Below are 20192 nucleotides of genomic sequence, written 5' to 3'. Positions count from 1 at the left end.
TTTATAAATATGAATATGGTGAGATGAGGAAAATGACATGTAACGACATATATAAGTCTTAACTAATGAATATAAATGTTTTAATTGAAAGGAATAATTCTACGCAGTTCATGAAAATGACCGATAATATGAATAAGATGTGATTGATGGATGTTGAGAAGAGGATCACAACATAAGTGATGGAAATATATGTGATCGGAAATCCATTTCACATTCCATGTCTCATTGAACATTCATATTTAATATATTCATTATAATGCATGTGTGATGCTTGTGATGAAGTCCATGAATACATGATCTGGCTTAGCAAATTATGATGAGATCATACTATGGAGATCACTACTCTTTAAGCATGTGTTCTAAATATACGCAATGAATACTTGAAAAGAACATAATTTTTTTTGGGTTCTAAGGCATTTATATAGAAGAAAACTTAGAATGTTTTGCAACAAAATACTTGAAATAAAATTGTAATGGCATCAATGAAACCATATATCAAATAACATGGGCACGTATTGTAATTTGTGAGACTTGTCGAGCTGCTCATTTGTGTATCCTCTGAATGTATCCATGTGATCCATGGCATGTCAAATCTTCTCCTTTGTCTTGACAAGCTCCATTCACCCTCCGTCCTTGTCACTGGATCTAATGGACAAGAGCTAAAGTGAGAAGAAGGGGAAGATCCCTGAATGATTCTGGCCTGCTTGAAATTTTTTTAGGGCCTTCTCCTATTTATACTAAGTCTATGTTTTGTTGGGTTCAATGCCTTGGTTCGTCCATGGATGCGGAGGCGTGTCGATCGATTCACAATCGATCTTTAAAATCAAACATCGAATGTAATTTTTGGGGAACTTGCTCCGCCCTTGACTTTGGTGCTCTAAGATCGTTTTGAAGCCGCTCACGCGTCTAGCCTCTAGAAGTATCCACGCGATCACTCGGCGCTTAGATCTCCAAGTCTCCTTCTCCAACTCTTCTTGAAAATCTTGAAAATATTCTCACCATGAAGACACTCTCATTGGTTGAGTGAAGAGATCAGAGTGGAGAAGGGGCGACTCTTAATTCTGGCTGGATTGGGTCCTTAAAATGAGTGCCCCTTCAATATTTATATTTTACTTAATTTTTTCTAAAAAACTCATAAAGTAATGTATATTCACCAATGTCCTTATGATCTTATGCATGAGACCCTCTAAGCCCATGTATCATTCTAGTTAATACTTTTAGTGGCTCATTAACAATTATTGGCCAACCTTATTAATTAACTATATCAACATATAAATTAATTAAGTAAGGATCGATTTAACCTAATTGATAGGTTAAGTTTCCAGCCCGTGGGGTGCCAAGCTACAGCTCGTGCTCTTGAATATACCAATTAGTATTTGAACTCTCTCACAGAACCTTTACCGTCATCGGTTACCGTATATCTATAATCCGTCAAACCCTAATCCATCATTCGAGTAGGACTCATGCATAGTGGGGATTGGAGAATGTCTTCTCCACTATCCTCACTACCCTTAGTTTAGGGTTGTAGTCTCATCTTTCTTGCTGATTTTCAACATTTATTGGTCTCCATTTTTTTGGGTCATTCTTGTTCTGTGTTTTTGGGCATGGTACATGTTGTTGTACAAAATAATAAAAATGGTATAAAATTTGTTAGGCACTTAATGCATGATGTGGCTATGTGTCTTTCAAATGCAACATCAATCCATTTCCTCATTTTGACAAATGAAGTGACAAAACATATGCACCAGATTTTGTATAATTTCAGAACAGTAATTTTGATTTTATTTCCATATAATATTACAAATGTTATTTGGTTTATAATGGTGATAAACATGGATCAGTAAAGGATAATAGTTAAGTTAACTATATTTGATTTTGATCAATTTTTAATATTAAATTACATATTACAAATTGACATTTATTGACATTGTGGCGGTAGTGACCGGCAACCTTCAATGTTGGAATGCAACTTGCGAATAGTGTTCACGTGTCCCAATCTTGATTGCAAGGCGGACAATGTAGCAGTAATCATATTTTGTAAATCTGATATCCAACTTTATCGATATCTAGATATCAGATGATAATATTGGGGATTGGTTGCTATTGTACTGACATTATTCATCTGGATATTGGCCTTTGTCTTTGTTTCATGATTGGTCTCAATATCGGCCTCGTTCCTCATCTTAGGGGTTGGATAATGAGATCAGGTAGCAGTTTTTTGATATCTTACATAGAAATGAATTTATGTGAAACATAGGCGTAAGTAATAAAGCTATTTGATATTCTTATAACTTAAGCTCATACAAATATCCATATAAGTAGACCAGTTAAAACAGTGTGGATTAATAACATTAGAGAGAAGTGAGAAACTTATGGTAAAAAATAATTAAAATTTTATTATCCTAGCTCAGATTCGAATTATATTTTGAAAAGTGTTTTTGACTTGGGTTGAAGTGATAAGTGTAAAAGTTAACATTCTTTTTCAAAGTGGAGACATATCTATGCATAGTGTTCAAAATGATCCATTTATATTACTTTTCCTTTTATCTTCTTTCATTCGAGACAATGCCTCCTCAACAAAATAAACTGATATCCATATAATCATAAACAGCATTTGAATATTGATGTTCCTTATAGATATCAATTTTTGATATCTTGTACTAAAATTTGCATGTGCCCTTACCCATACGATTTCTGTTCCCATATCCGATAGTTGTCAGATATTCAATAATAGTTTAATATCTGATACCAACATTTGATGTCGTCTAGATTTCATCTGATTACCTAATATAGGATGGATATCAGACGGTGAATACTATATGTGGTTAGATGCATGCGAGCTGGAGCACTAATTGCAGTTGCAACGTAATCAATGGTGGGACATGATTTAGGGATGGACATTGTGGGTTGCACTTGGTGGCTGCAAGCAGACACATGGGGGGACTAAAGTGACAAATGGCGTATATCCGTGGCTGGCGGTGAGCAAGATGTGATTGTTTGACTCTGATGGATAAGGCGTAGTCTTTGTGCCTTACGCAAGCGTGCAACTATGAGAAAATGACTATTATATTAATATTATGTCTCAATAGTAATACAACTTTTACAAAAGAAATGCCATATCGATTTGATATCTTTGAAGGGCAAGAAATTTTTGAAAAAATAAGGTAATGACCAATTCAATATATCTAGCTGTATTGTAACAAAGGAAATATAGTGCCAATTTGATCCAACACCCTTGGGACACTTGCATCTATGTTATAAAACAATCATTTCATTAGATACAATGTCATATCCACAAAATAGACTTACATATTTTGGAAAAAGTAAAAAATCAGATTCATATAATCATTGAGAAATAAAAATTTAAGTTAAATTAACTTTATTCAATTATGATAAAAAAATATTATTAAATTATGTCGTAAATAATATATACATTAGCATTTGTCGACATTGTGGTGGCATGACTAGTGGCCTTCAACATGTGGGTAGTGTTCACATGTCCCAATCTTGATATTAAGATAGATACTCTACAGAATATCAGATATAGGGAATTAGATATCCAACTTGATCACTATTTAGATATTGGATGATGATATTGGTTATTAGTTGCTGATTTTACCGGACTGTGATATTCTAATTCGTTCCCATATAAGCATCCATCTTCATCTTAGGGATTGCTCTAAATATCGACATACACTCTCTTCTCAGGGATGGATGACGATGTGGGATATCAATGTCAGATATCAGTTTTGATGTCTTGCATATAAATTGAATTTTATGAAATATGAAAATACATTATAAAGCTAATTAATTTATTGAATAAATATCCATCTAAGTCGATAGACCGAATAGTCGGAATTAATATTGGGAGGAAAAAGTGAGAAGCTTATGGTTAAAATATATACAGTTCTATTAGCCTAGCTTGGAATTTATTTGTGTTCATGAATGAAGCTATTTCAGGGTAAAAGAGTAGACATTTCATTACATAGTGTTCAAAACGAGTCATGTATACCACTTTTACCTTTTATTTTCTTCCACTTGGGAGGATGCCTCCTTCACAAAATACACTGATATCCGATATTGGTAAATGAATATCAATATTCAATATGGATATTGATTTTTGATATCTGGTTGCATCATAAGCCTCCACCCTTACCCATAGGGTATCTGCTCTATATCCAATTTTGGGTAGATATTCGATATCCGATATCCGATATTTTCATCTGAAATTATCTTGATATCATTCGGATATCGGATATCAGATTGTTCGATATTGGATATCAGACGGGCAAAACTACATGTGGGTAGTCTTTTGCACGAGAACTATGTGAGCAGGTGTAATTATTACGGCCTGCACATAATCAATGGTGGGACAAGATTTAGGGCAGCACTTGGTGGCTGCAAGCAGGTAAACGGGGGACTACAATGACAAATGGTGGATATCAACATCTGACGGTAAGCGACATCATATTTATTGCCTCGGTTGCAGAAGGTGGAATACCTTTGCCTTTGACTACGAGAAAATGACAATTAGACTGATTTGATGTCTCACTAGGTACTTAGATCTCACAAAATTAAAAGCCATATTGGTTTGGTACCTTTGAAATCCCAACAACATTTGAAAAAAGAAGTTAGTGACTAATTGAAAATATCTAGCCGTCTTGGTACAGAAACAGTTATACTGTCAAATTGATGTAACATCCTGGGGACACTTGCATCAATGTTATAAAAAAATCACTTAATTAGATACATTGTCATTTCCACATAACAGAAACAAGGATCCATATTTTCTCATGCAAGGGATACTCAAATGGGCAAGACTTAAGAGTAGAAAAGATTCAAACCATTTGTGAAGGCTGAGAAGCAGCCACGTCTCCAGGTTCAAATCATCACAAAAATAAGATATTTGAGCCCCAGAGAAGCATCTGGTGTCCCGCAATCGAGGAAACATCGACCGTCCATTCAATGGTCCACACGCCACTGATGATGGGCTTCCCCGCCACGCAAAGGGGTCGGTGCTCGGTGCGGTGAACCCCGGATCACGTTAACGCCTCTCGGCAGGCCCATCTCCGAGACCCCCCACGCGCTGGAGCACGATACCGCAAATTCAAATCGAGAAGGCAGTTGACTGTCCTCGCCGTGTCAGAAAGCGACGCGTATGAATATATTTGCGTTTTTCATGAGATCGGAAAATCGGATTTTCCGTATTTAAAAAAATGTATTTTCGGGGGCGGAGCAGAGACGTTATAACGTGTCGGCGGAGGAGCAGACCGCGGCGGGGCTCGCGCCTTTTTATACGGGGCTCACGGCAAGTTGGAGGGAGGCAGTGGAAGGTTCTCGAAGAAGAAGGGAGGGCAGCGGAAGCTTCGGCTATGGCGGCGGAGTACGCTCTCGGCGCCGTGATGGCCACGCTGTTCTTCTGCCTTCTCCTGATCTTCCCCCTTCAGGGAAAGAGAAGAAGAGAAGAAGACAAGGCGACGAATGCCGATAACAATGGCGGATCGGAAGAGGTTTCAGGAGGAACGACCGATGTCATCGTCGTCGGCGCCGGGGTCGCCGGAGCCGCCCTTGCATGCGCTCTCGGGAAGGTCAGATCTCGCCGTTCTCTATCAATCTGCTGTTCGATCATTGCGTGTGATTTCCGTTCTTGTCCTGTTCCTGTCGTTGTTCTAGAATGATCTGACGAGGTTTCTCCGCCTTTCAAATTCGCGATTGTGTATTTTTTTCTCAGATCTTCGTTTGAATCTGTGGGCCCTTGCGGCGCGGCATTCACGTCTCGGATTTTCTTTTTTTTTTGAATCTGTGATTTTCTCGGTTTTTGCTCCGTGGAAGGTCAGATCTCGCGGTTTTCTATCTCGCTTTGAGATCTGCCGTTCGATCATTGCGTCTGTTGCCCGTTCTTGTTCTAGAATCTTCTGACGAGTTTCTCCGCCTTTCCAATTCGCGATGGTGTTTTTTTTCTGGCGGTGGATTCCCAGATCTTCGTTTGAATCTGTGGGCCCTTGCGCCGCGGGATTCGCGTCTCGGATTTTTCTTTTTTCGAATCTGTAATTTTCTCGGCTTTTGATCCGCGAAAGGGCTGGGATTTCAAGTTATTTCTTCCGTTTTTTTTCAGGATGGACGTCGAGTTCATGTCATCGAGAGGGATTTGAATGAACCAGATCGTATCGTTGGGGAACTGTTGCAGCCCGGAGGGTACCTCAAACTCCTAGAACTTGGCCTCGAAGGTTAGACCTCTAGTATTTGAATATTTTTCAATTACGTGACTCGAAGTTTGAATTTTGTATGGCCTCGAATTCATCTGGCCAACATATATTTCTTGAACGCCACCACGAGATGCCTACAGCTGGATCTGCCCACAGGTTGACATAAGAATAGTACAATAGTCATGCTGTTTGGTGTCCTATTCACTGCAACGACCCCACCCTTGTTTGTCTCTATCTGCGTATTTGCTATGTGTCTGTCTGTTACGTTGTCCTTGTCTTGTGGGTTGTAAAAACGGGTAAGGTTAAGTTAGGTTAATAAATGTTCTTGCTTGATTTTTTTTGGTTATTTTTTGCAGATTGTGTGCAAGAGATTGATGCTCAGAAAGTATTCGGTTACGCGCTTTTCAAAGATGGGAAGAACACGAGGGTCTCTTATCCCTTGGAAAATTTCCACTCTGACGTTGCCGGGAGAAGCTTCCACAACGGGCGATTCATTCAGCGGATGCGTCAGAAGGCTGCCTCTATTCCCAAGTAAACTTCCTGCCCATTTATTACAACTAATCGATTTCCAACGTCGACGTCAACCGTCCATCGTCAACATTGACTATTCATCGACGGTGACTTGTTGACGGAATTTGATTTTGTCTTGTCTACTTCAACCGTTGCGGTGTTCCGCCAAAATCAATATCCGTCGTCGTCGACGCTGACGGGTGCAAACTTCAACTTTTACCGGTTAAAACCCAAATTTTAACTTTTTCTATCTTCAGTGTTCGTTTGGAGCAAGGTACCGTGACGTCACTGATCGAAGAGAAAGGAGCCGTCAGGGGAGTAGCATACAAAACGAAGAACGGAGACGAGGTCAAAGCGTATGCCCCTCTCACGATCGTATGCGATGGTTGCTTCTCTAATCTCAGGCGCGTTCTTTGCTCTCCCAAGGTGAATCTCACATGCTTCCTCTAGTAAAACTGTGAATTATGCTGATTAGTCTTTCAATTAATGCGATCTTTTCAGGTGGACGTGCCCTCCTGTTTTGTGGGTTTAGTCTTGGAGAACTGCAAGCTGCCATATCCTAACCATGGACATGTCATCCTTGCCGACCCTTCGCCTATTCTGTTCTACCCTATCAGCAGCACGGAGGTTCGCTGCCTGGTAGACGTGCCGGGCCAGAAAGTCCCCTCCGTAGCTAACGGGGAGATGGAGATTTACCTGAAAACCTCTGTTGCGCCACAGGTAGACAGATCAACGACAGACGTTTAACCAGCTGAGACCTTTTTTCTTTTCAATTGAGGTATAATTCTGTTTAAATTCAGCTTCCCGAGGCGTTGCGAGAGCCGTTTATCTCAGCCATTGACAGAGGCAGCATTAGAACGATGCCAAACAAGAGCATGCCGGCGGCTCCCCACCCAACCCCCGGTGCGCTTCTAATGGGCGATGCCTTCAACATGCGCCATCCTCTGACCGGTGGGGGAATGACGGTGGCGCTCTCGGACATCGTTGTCTTGAGGAATCTCCTCAGACCATTGCACAACCTCCATGACTCCGCCGCCCTCTGCCGGTACCTGGAATCGTTCTACACTCTGAGAAAGGTACGACCATTCCACCAGCCACTGAGTTTTATTTAGTCATTCTCGAAATGTTCTTTATCTTGGTTTTATTTTTTTTCCCACATGTTTATGCCTGGAAAACTTGACAATTTAACACCTTAAGCCCACCTCATCTGCTATTTGGGTTTTATTTTTCCGCCTACTTTATGTGGAAATAGTAGCCCACCTCCTTTTTCATTGTTATTTCCCCTTATGTTATGTGGATTTCTTTATCACTTCTACACGCCAAGGCACAACCAGCCCTATAGTGCAGGGACACAGACGGGGCGATTTTTTTGTCCCTGGACAAAAAAACCGTCCCGTCCAAAGATACCGACGAATTTTGCGACAAAAATTTGTCCCGGGGATGACAGGACAGGACGAATCTGGACGGAAAACCACTGGATTCACATCTGACGGTTGAGATGTAGCCACGTGGTGTTGCATGGACAATTTGCATCAAAGTCCCTTTTTTTTGTGCGTGCAAACAGACAAAAAATGTCCCTTTGCATTCTCTCACCTCCCTGAAAACCTTAGAAAAATGTATATTAATAATTAAAAATATAAAATGGGTCTTTTTTTGTCCAAGATGAGGGATGGGACGGATCGGTTTTCTTACCGTCAGACGAAAATTTGTCCCGTCCTTTATCCCTGCACAAAATCCGGATGTCGGACGGGATGAAATTCGTCCTGTCCCATCCGTCGTCCATGTTCGGGACGATCCGGAACTGCAACCAACCCACCTCCTTTGCCATCTTTTCACCATTTTTTTGTGGAGATATTTTATTATTTTACAGACCGAGATGTGAGGAGGGAACTTATTTATTAACTTTATTTTATGCGGAAAGGTTTAATCATTAAAGCGTGCAACGCGCAGCCTGTGGCGTCTACCATAAACACCCTGGCGGGTGCGCTGTACAAGGTCTTCAGCCTGTCCCAGGACCAGGCGATGAACGAGATGCGACAGGCCTGCTTCGACTACTTGAGCCTGGGGGGGTTGTTTTCTTCGGGCCCAATCGCCTTGCTCTCCGGGCTCAACCCCCGCCCTTTAACCCTCGTCCTCCATTTCTTTGCCGTAGCCTTGTACGGTGTGGGCCGCCTTCTCACCCCATTCCCTTCCCCCAAGCGTCTTTGGATGGGAGCCAGATTAATCTCTGTAAGCTGCCAATTCTTTTGCATTTTAGGGTTTAAGGTTTAGGGTTTGACTCGTGGGCTTTTGCAGGGTGCGTCAAGCATTATATTCCCGATCATAAGAGCGGAGGGGGTGAGGCAGATGTTCTTCCCTGCCACGGTGCCGGCGTACTACAGATCTCTGCCGGCGTATTGTGTCAATGGCTGAAGAGGAGGCGGTCGGCTGTAGTTCTAAGGTCCACTCTCTGGCCTTTCTTCTCTTGGCAAATTGCTGTGTTCGTTCAATTGTACATGAGCCTCTGAGATTGTGTTTCATGTCCTCTTATGGTTTTATTCCTTCTAGTCTGTGGAAGAGGAAGTATTTGCATGGATAATGCCTATTACCCATTGGTAGGAGCATTATTGATATGTTGTGCAAAATCTCCCACATCTGTTGATTGTTATGTATTCGTCGGTTGATTAAATTGGCTGCCGTGAATAAAATTACCTGTGGTTGAAAGTTTTCTTTTGCCCAACGGATAAAAACGACTTGATTTTTTATAATAAAATATGGTCTACACATATGGTTTTTGAATTAACATGGCAAAGATTAAAATCTGGTTTCACTGTTTGAATAATAACGACACTACTCCGATGTTAATTTTTGGCTTAAACATAACAATTCGGTCCCTAGTCCGATGTTAGGAAAATACATTAAAATTCCACTTTAACATAACAATGAGTTGGAAGCAGGAATTAGTTTGAGTTGCAGGATGATACAGTCTCCTATGAGTGACACAATTTGAATTAAGTAATTGTACACACTTTGATATATTGAACACAATTTCAGAATACACTTACACACACCTTGGTTACAAGTTATCTTACAGGACGACCCACACCTTCCAATCTCTTAAGGTTGACTTAAGAGCCTAAGGAAAACCTCCCCACTTCTTCTAGTGAGGATTCTTCCTCTGCATACATACATAAGTACACCTATTTATACTATCCTACTTTAAACAGTTATGTCTTCAGTTGTCTTCTTGGAACATATCCAAAGGTGGTGTCTGTTGGATGCCACCTCTGGATTCTTCATGAAAGGATGCCACTGTTGGTTGTGCTTCTTCAGATGCTTCAGTTAGGTTGTTATGCTGAATTCGTGCTCCAACAGATCCTAATGATGGAAGGCCATTATAACTGTCATAACTGCCACTTTTCAACACAGATTTATTTCTTCTTTTGTATACTTTAGGAAGGTTCATATCAATACTCCCGCTCTGAAGAATCAAATTGTCCTCAATTTGAAATGTTGGGAACTGCGCCTTAAATAGTTCCATATCTTCCCAAGTAGCTTCGAGCTCGGACATATCTCTCCATTTGACTAAGATTTTATGGCTGTCCTGAGTTCTCTTCTTGGACAGTATAGCTTCTGGTATCACCTGCCATTCATAAGAAGAAGAAATATTAGTAGGTACGGGGTAAAAATTCGTGCTATCGCCGATGGCCTTTTTTAACTTTGATACGTGAAAGACTGGATGTAAAGATGATTCCTTGGGTAACTCTAGTTTATAAGCCACTAAGCCAATCTTTTCTAAAATTTTGTAGGGACCATAAAACTTCGCTGATAATTTTTCAGACTTTTTTCTAGCTAGGGTGACCATTCTATACGGCTGTATTTTGACATACACCATGTCTCCCACTTCAAACGAAACATCTCGGCGATGAGCATCTTCTCTAATTTTCATATAGTTTTGAGCTTGAACCAAATTTTGTTTGATCTTGGTCAAAACCAAATCTCTCTCCTTGAGTAATTGATCTAAGGATTCAATCGGGAATGGTGAATCTTCATAACGTAATAATGTGGGGGGTTCTCGACCATAAACCACCTGAAAAGGAGTCATTTTGAGTGACGAATGAAAAGAGGTATTATAGCTATATTCAGCCCAATGTAAAAATTTAACCCAAGATTTAGGATGTTCAGAAGTGAAACAGCACAAGTAGCATTCTAATCCTCGATTCGTAACTTCAGTCTGGCCATTTGATTGAGGATGATATGATGAAGTCAAACGGATATCAGTTCCTTGTAGTTTGTGAATTGCTCTCCAAAAATGACTAGTGAATAGACTACCACGATCTGAGATTATAGAAGCGGGTACTCCGTGTAGCTTTATGATTTCTTGAGCAAAAATTTCAGCTACTGTGGCAGCCGAGAATGGGTGCTTAAGGGGAATAAAATGTCCATATTTGGATAAACGGTCTACTACCACCAATATTTCGTTGAAACCACTGGAAGTGGGCAGGCCTTCGTTGAAATCCATCGCAATATGTTCCCAAATTCGGTCTGGGATGGGCAAGGGCTGGAGTAAACCGACAGGGGACAAATTTGAAATTTTATGCCGCTGACAAATAGTGCATGCTGCCACATAATTTTTAATATTGTTTTTCATTCCGTCCCATTTGAACTGTTGGGCGATCCTCCTATAGGTTTTCTGAAACCCTGCATGTCCTCCAATTTTGCTGTCATGAAATTCTCTTAAAACACAAGGAATTAATGTAGATTGTTTGGGTAGAACAATTCTGTGGTCATAGAAGAGGAGTCCATGTTTGAATGAATAGCGGACGGGCGCCGTGACTGGGCTGTGGCAACTTGTAACAATATTTGATAAAATAGGGTCTTCAAGTAATTCTTTCTCCAAAAGGGGTTTGTCTAGCCAGTGTGTCACTGAAATTGCATTTCATTGAGGAGATAAGTTAATCTGGGACCGAGATAGAGAGTCAGCCACTATGTTGTTTTCTCCAGCTTTAAATTTGATTTAGAAACTGAATCCCATAAGCTTGGATAACCACTTATGATACTGTGGTGGTACTTCACTTTGATCATTCAAATATTTTAAACTGAACTGGTCTGTAAGGATTAGAAATGTACCAAATATGAGATAGTGTTTCCAGTGCTGTACTGCTAATACGACTGCCATAAGTTCCCTTTCATAAGCCGATTTTAACTGTGCCTTGCTACCTAGTATTTTGCTGAAATAAGCAATAGGATGAGATTCCTGGATTAGAACTGCTCCAACTCCCGTGCCTGATGCGTCTGTTTCCAAAGTAAAAGATTTAGAAAAATCGGGTAACTTTAGTATTGGAGGAGAGGATAAAGCTGCTTTCAAATTCATGAATGTCGTTTCAGCCTCCTGAGTCCAATGAAAAGCTCCTTTCTTTAATAATGCAGTCAAAGGACTAGCCTTGGCTGCATAATCTTTGACGAATCTTCTGTAGTAATTGGTTAGTCCTAAAAATCCTCGTAGTTGCTTTAATGTCCCTGGTTTTGGCCATTCTTTGACTGCTTTAATCTTGCCTGCATCAGTTTCTACACCTTTGTCAGAAATCCAATGTCCCAAATATTCCACATGATCTGTGAATAAGGTACATTTGTTAGCGTTGATCTTTAATTGATTTTCCTCTAAAATTTGAAAAACTACTTCCAAGTGCTCTTGATGATCTGATGTATTCTTACTATACACCAGTATGTCGTCAAAGAAAACTAGTACGAAGCGCCTTAGCTGGTTTTCAAAAATGGTATTCATTAGTTCCTGAAAAGTTGCAGGTGCATTGGTCAACCCAAAGGGCATTACCAAAAATTCATAATGCCCATGATGAGTTTTAAAAGCGGTTTTTTCCACATCTGATTCATGCATCCTTATTTGATAGTAGCCGGATTTCAGATCTAACTTGGAGAATACAGTTGCTCCTTGTAATTCATCAAAAAGATCATCCACCAACGGAATAGGGTATCGATTGGGTATGGTTAGTTTGTTCAAAGCTCTGTAATCCACACAAAGTCTCCAACTTCCATCTTTTTTTTAACTAACAGCGCTGGACTAGAAAAGGGACTACTCGATCTTTGTATATAACGGCAGTCCAACAATTCCTTGATTAGTCTCTCTAATTCCGTTTTATGTTGGTGAGAATATCTATAGGGCCTCTGGTTAACTGGACTGGACAACGGGTCCAAAACAATGCGATGATCCACAGTTCTTGCTGGTGGAAAAGTTAAAGCAGACGAGAAGACTGATGGGTATTTCTGTTGAAAGTCTGAAAAAACTGATGAATAAGAGGTAAGAGAGAATACCTTAACTGATTCGGTGTTACAACACTGGTGTAGCTTTTGAAGATGCAACTTGCTGTCGACAAAGTCTACCGCTGAGGGTAGTTGCACTCCCTTTGGTAGTAGATCTTCAAAGAATTCCAAGCCTTGCATAGAAAGTGGCACATTAACACACTACTGAGACTGCTTCTGAACTATTCCGATAGCGCCAACAAGGTCATAGTTGGGTCCATTTACCATTGGAATGTGGGAGATTTTTACTAATCTAGCATCGATACAGTTGTGCGTGGCGCCTGAGTCGATTAATATCCTTATCGGATAACCATCGGTATGCCCCCATAACTTGATCATGCCCTGTGGCCTATATACATCCGATGTTTGAATCTGAACAGTAAAGAGGGAATTTTGCTGCAGAGGTTCCGTCTCTGTTTCATTAAGAAGATCCGTGTCGGAGACTTGAAGCTCCTCGCCTTCACCGGTAAGCACGATAAGATTGATATTTTTCTTACATCGATGGCCTGGGCTGTATTTCTCATTACAGTTGAAACAGAGACCTTTTTTTCTCTTCGTATTTTTAGCTCGGCCTCTGATAATCGGACGCTCTTGGTTAACGACGGCAGCCCAGATTTATCATGTGCCGGTACCGAACTGCTGTTTAAAGGACCCGGTCGACTCTTAGTAGACTGTATGGTTGTTTTGTTATAGGACCAGTTATTGGTCTCTCCAGATGATGTCGACGTTGAATGCCTTGTTAGTTCACCCACATTGTCTACTGGATAAGATGGATTGTTCTGCCATGCTCGATATAAAATGCCCAAGTCAAGTTCTACTTGAATGGAAGTGTCCATGATTTCTTGCAGGCCAAACGGTTTAGCTTTAATGACTTCCCGTTGAATTTCTGGTTTCAAGCCCCGAATGTAATTATATTCTTTGATTTCCCTGTCCAAATGTGGTAAGAGCTGTTCAATACGTTCAAAGCAAGATATGTATTCCGAAACAAAACCTGTCTGTTGAAGTTCCAGAAACGATTTGTACAGATCTAATGTATTGATGTGATATCTGGAGTTAAATTGGCGTATGAAATCATCGTATGACTTCATTTTGAATTCCTTTTCTGCATAATAAAACCAATCCTGAGCTTCCCCATCCATGTGCAGAGCAATTAAATTCATTTTGTCTGAATCCTCCATGGGGTGTAAACGAAAAAACCGGTCGACCAACTGGATCCACCCCTTTGGGTTTTGTCCTTGAAAAGTAGGCATATCTCCTCGTTTGAATTTGGTGTCGATTGCGGTACAAGCACGTGAATCTTCCAATGAGGTTGCTGCTTTCGATATTTCCCCCCCAGAAAATGATGATGATCTTTGGTCGGTTTGCTTTTTTAGATCTTGGATTTCTATTTTGAGTTCCGCTAGCTGCTCCATCATAGCTTGAATCAAGGTGCTATTTGATCTGGTTGCAGGTACTTGTAGACTTGCATTGTCATCCTTAGTGTTGCCCATGGTTGTTGAAAGAACTCCACTCCAAGGATGTTAAGGCTCTGATACCAATGATACAGTCTCCTATGAGTGACACAATTCGAATTAAGTAATTGTACACACTTTGATATATTGAACACAATTTCAGAATACACGTACACACACCTTGGTTACAAGTTATCTTACAGGACGACCCACACCTTCCAATCTCTTAAGGTTGACTTAAGAGCCTTAGGAAAACCTCCCCACTTCTTCTAGTGAGGATTCTTCCTCTGCATACATACATAAGTACACCTATTTATACTATCCTACTTTAAACAGTTATGTCTTCAGTTGTCTTCTTGGAACATATCCAAAGGTGGTGTCTGTTGGATGCCACCTCTGGATTCTTCATGAAAGGATGCCACTGTTGGTTGTGCTTCTTCAGATGCTTCAGTTAGGTTGTTATGCTGAATTCGTGCTCCAACAGATCCTAATGATGGAAGGCCATTATAACTGTCATCACTGCCACTTTTCAACACAGATTTATTTCTTCTTTTGTATACTTTAGGAAGATTCATATAATCTTATAAAATTCATAGCTGACTTTGCCATCTCAAATGACATCATTTAGGACTCAGATCATGTAAAAGATCTGTACTTATCGTATCAATTTAAGTCCTGATAATTCCGTTGCTCTACGAGTGTGTAGTTTAGCGACACACGAATATAAAATATACAAATCGCAGTAATGCTAAGTAGAATTCACAGGGTACATTAATTCAATCTATTAAAAATACTAACCAAGGGTTAACAACACAGTTTTATCTAAGAATTTATCGACATAGTCCTGTAAAAATAATTTTTAATTTTAAGCTCAACTTTTATTTCTCCTAATGTCAGTTAGCAATTCTTAATGTACGCATGAGTACGAAGACTCAAATATTTTCGCGCGGTCAACTTATGAAAATAAATTAATAGAGAATAGAGTCGAGTGTTTCTCATAAATTTGAATAATTATTTAGTTTATGCTGATCCTTGGTTGGCGATCTAGTCAATGGAACCATAGAAGTGAATTATCCCATATTTTTTGGTAAATAAAGTAACTCTAAATTTTAACATCAAGTGAACTGCTACAATTTAGGGGATGCCATTTTTCTTCCAAGTGCTGCACAGCTTTCCCGCTGTTGGGAGTTGAGGACATAGTACTGAGAAACGAAGTATAGTTAAATTTAAGTAAAAATAAGTTTTGACTCTTTAGGTGAGTGAAGATTCACTTCCTCATTTAACATTATTCCTAAGAGAAATAAAATGAACCATGCATACTAAAGATAATTCATGATAGATTCTAATCATAGAATTCTAAACAATCTTAGTTCAGGTGCATCAAGAAGTTCACAAAGATGATTGAGTCATCAAGATGAGATCGTCCACCTTCGGATAACAGGAACCAGCTCAAGGAAGCTGATGTGTTGAAGTGTTTGGCCAAGGTAGTGAATTATCATAAATGAGTTATCCGATGATTTCCAAATGCATCAGTAGTAACTTGAACGATCAATTAGGGTTTTACAACTAAACATAACCTAAGTCATCCTTGGAATGTCAAAGAGATGAGGGACTATACGTTCATAGTGACCCATGATGGAAATGTTCCATGAGAGAGTCAATACGCAATATTTTGTATCTTCTAGAGCACGAGGTGTAGCTTGGCATATCATGGGCTGGAGACTTGACCTATCAATTCTATGTTTTGATTATGGCTTCGCACTCCATAACCATAGGATTCAATCATGTCTCAACTTCAAAGGAAATTCAGGGGTGGAGTTGACATTCTCCAATGTTCTCCGTTAGCATCAGTACGAACTGAATGATAGATTAGGGTTTGACCCATAACCATACCATAAGTCATATGCGAGCTAATGTGGATGAAGGATTATACATTAGGGGGTAACTAATAATGATAAAGGTTCCATGAGAAAGTTCGAATACTACTCAATATCTTCTCAAGCATCAGGTGTAGCTTGGCAGCCCATGGGCTAGAAACTTAACCGTTGATTGGGTTAAATCAATCTTTCATAAATTAATATACATGTCGATATAGTTAATTAACAGATTTCAAAATAATTATTATTGAGACATTAGAGTTATTAAATAGATGGATAGATGCAACTAGAGGGTCAAACACATGATTAAAAATGAGCTAAAAAGATATGCTTTATTCATATTGGCTTTTGTGAAAAAAATAAAATAACTACAAATAAGACCTCACCAAATTTAGTTTCCCATGCAAGCGTGATATGGTCCCCGCTTATTCTTTCTTCCACTCTCCAATAATTTTACTATAATCTCTTGTTGGTGAGAATATCAACCAGATTTTCAATAAGAGTTGGAGAAGAAGAAGAGGATAACCAAGAATCCTTTGATTGCATGTATACCTCTAGAGGCTAGGCTCATGAACATCTTGAAAGCACTCTCCGAATGGTCAAGTCAAGGGCAGAGAAATTTTCCCATCAGGTAATATGATTACTTTTGCACCTTATATCAATTAAGAATTTATCATGTCTTCCATTCCCTGAAAATAGTTTATTCACGAATTTAATCGTATCTTGATAACCCAGCAGTATTTCCTGCTTCCCTAAAAAATTAAAAAGATGAAATAATTGGTTTTGTGGACTGAGAAAACTCATTATTTTTTCAGGAACAATTATTATAACAGCCCCCTACATCAATTAGACATGATATGAAAGTCAACTAGTAACTTATTTAACCTTTTAATAAAGCCTTATATTTGGGGAAAATTATAGTAAAAAGATATTACTACATGAAATAAAATGATACAAATCATACGAACATTATAGGACTGGAAAATAAATGTATCTTTTTGTTGTTAATTTAATAAGTTTTAAAGTACTACATTCTTTATTATATGAGTAAATATTAATAACCTATATTTGATTTCACAAATTTTACCCTTAAAATCAATACCAAAGAACATTCTCCTATGAAATAACTTTATGGGCTCTATAGACTTGATCTAGATGAAACAAAGCAGATCCCTACAATGTAAAACTAAAAAAAGAGCCAAAATGGATCTCCCATACTAAGATCCGTGATTTATTATTTTATAAGTAATCACAAATCACATCCATGAGTTCTTGGATCCTTGAATGAGACTTGTTCAGCTGCTCAAGTATGCATCCTTAACACACCCACATGATCCCTAGAACATCAAATATTATTCTTCACCTTGTTTAGCCCCATTCACATTCCATTATTGTTGTTACACCCTCCTTATCACATCATGAATGTATAGGGACTATAGGGAGAAGAAAACATAATGGGAGGAGCCCCAAATAATTCTATCATGGTGAATTTTGTTCAAATCCTTCTCCTATTTCAAGTAATTTGACATTATTCATAAAAACTCTGAACTAGATCATATCTGTAGTTCTGGATCGTCCCGAACGTGGATGATGGATGGGACAGGATGAATTTTATCCCGTCCGACGTCTGTAGTCAGTGCAGGGATGAAGGAGAGGATGTATTTTTCGTCCAACTGTATGAAAACTATTCCGTCCAGTCCTCTCATGATGACTTTTGTCCCGTCTGGGAAAAAACTGTCCTGTCCCTCATCCTGGACAAAAATACCAGTTTTATTTTTTCTAATTTAATTAAAGGTCTTTTGAAACAAGGCCATCCCTTGTCCTGCACTAATTGCTTCTTCTATCAAAACAAGACCGACAACATGTTGCAGACATGCACCCTCCTCCAACCCCTCCGACTAATGAAAACACAGAGGTTTATTCGAGGAATCAGAAGATATAGGACAGTTGGTTGAAAAATATGATCAGAACTGAACTAAATCATCTGAAAATTCAATGAAAAGGAGGAGGTTTATCGATCAGTCTGAAGATTTCAGCGGTTTGGTTAAATAGATACGGTCTAGACTGAACTGAAATGTAGAAATATCGAAGAAATCCCAGAGGTTTACCCTTGAATCTGAAGATTTCCATGGATTGGTTGAAGAGATGCTCTGAACTGAGTTGAGTTGTTAGAATGCAATGACAATGTGGTGAATGGAGGTTTTTCTGAGGAATATGAAGATTTCCGCGGTTCTGTTGAGCTGATTGTTTGAAATTCGATGAAAATGTGGAGAACCGAGGTTGAATCAAGGAATCTGAAAATTTACATCCACAATTCATCTGTCCATCATTGGAGTCCTCAGAACGGTCGGAATTTTCATCCCACGGGATGAAAACCGTCCCATCTAATCGTCCCCAGAATGAATTTTCATCCCGTCTTTCGTCCATACCCATGGATGGGACGGTTTTTTTTGTCCTGGGACTAAAACCATCCTGTCCACGTCCCTGCACTATAATTGTATCATCTTCCTTTAGTTGTCTCCTCTTATAGTGCGGGTGGATAATCCCATGCTGATAACCCAATTGTTTATGTGAACTTCTTTCTCCACTCGAACTAAGACTGTTTAGCATTTCATGATGTGAAACTCGTAGACCATAGTTAAAGTATACTTCTTTCTCCACAATAATTATTTGGTGTCTCTAGTCTGAGGACCACTTACACAACTATGGCATATATGAACTTCATTGAAATTTGGTAAATTGATATTTTTCATAAAAAACTCCAAACTTCATTGCATCATCGTCCTTTAGTTGTCTCCTTTAATAGTCAGGTGGATGGTCCCATCTTGATCACCAAACTGTGCAAGTGAACTTAGACTGTTTAAAATTTCATGATGAGGAACTCGTAGTCCATAGTTAAAGTATAATTGTCTGTCCACAATAAATATTTGGTGCCTCTAGTCTAAGGACCACGTACACAACTACGACACATATCAACCTGATTTACACTTTGGTAAATACCATTTAGTGATTCGTATGAATTAATTTAGTGAACCACTATGTATCCTTCATGTCTTCCCACTAATGGCTATGGAACCAGCCATTCTCCTCGTATGAGTGATACTAGATAGAGCTATTCTATTTGGATACTTGATGTCCTTTTAGAATCCTTCTAATAGGAGTACGTAGACATGCTTAAAAACTAGTGATACATATATTCCTATCTCATCATAATTCATTATGTTACACCTTTTCTTATGGACTTCATTATAAGCATTACATAGGCACTATAATTAATACACTGTATTCATTAACATTGACTGGAATGTTGAATGTGTGATGTAGTTGTTGGCCACATATATTTCTATCGTCAATGAGTTCTGTATCTGAAGTTGATATAGTATAGGTTTTCTTAATACCCTAAATTCCTACACTTGATGCATACTTATTAAATCATGATTGATTATAACACGCTAATCCAAACCATATTTCATGGGATGAGATAGATATTTGTTCCCCCTTTGTTCTTTCATATATTTTGTGCTAATTGAGATGTTCCTTCATAAATTAATGATGATGTACCCCAATACTCAAATATTATAACAAAAACAATTTCTTAGTAACTGTGTGGATCACCGGAAGATCCTCCCATGCAATAATATAAAACCAAAAGGAGGATAATCTATAAAAGTTGAAAAGTAGAGAAGACAAGCCTGATCTTGGAAACAAGGGATAGAAGCTCAATTAATAGCTTTAGATACAATGGGAAATAATCTAATAGCAAATACTTATATTCAAGGGTGTTCAAGTAATATGGATTTTAGATTAAATAAAGTGCATCAACTTCCAGTTATTCAAGTGGAATAACTAAA

The 20192-nt window shown here is 39.0% G+C and overlaps 1 protein-coding gene across 1 annotated transcript; it reads left to right on the top strand.

Moving 5' to 3' along the window:
* Positions 1-5309: 5309 nt before the first annotated feature.
* Positions 5310-9422, top strand: LOC144706433 (squalene monooxygenase SE1-like). The gene is made up of 8 exons (XM_078579384.1): positions 5310-5588; positions 6116-6227; positions 6563-6737; positions 6974-7142; positions 7218-7436; positions 7517-7792; positions 8667-8945; positions 9012-9422. The coding sequence occupies exons 1-8, from the start codon at positions 5373-5375 to the stop codon at positions 9126-9128; spliced, it is 1563 nt and encodes a 520-aa protein (XP_078435510.1). The 5' UTR covers positions 5310-5372; the 3' UTR covers positions 9129-9422.
* The last annotated feature ends 10770 nt before the right edge of the window (positions 9423-20192 follow it).

Source organism: Wolffia australiana, chromosome 8 (assembly GCF_029677425.1).
Source record: "Wolffia australiana isolate 7733 chromosome 8, ASM2967742v1".
Classification (NCBI taxonomy): Eukaryota; Viridiplantae; Streptophyta; class Magnoliopsida; order Alismatales; family Araceae; genus Wolffia; species Wolffia australiana.
This window is presented reverse-complemented; position numbering and strand designations above follow the sequence as displayed.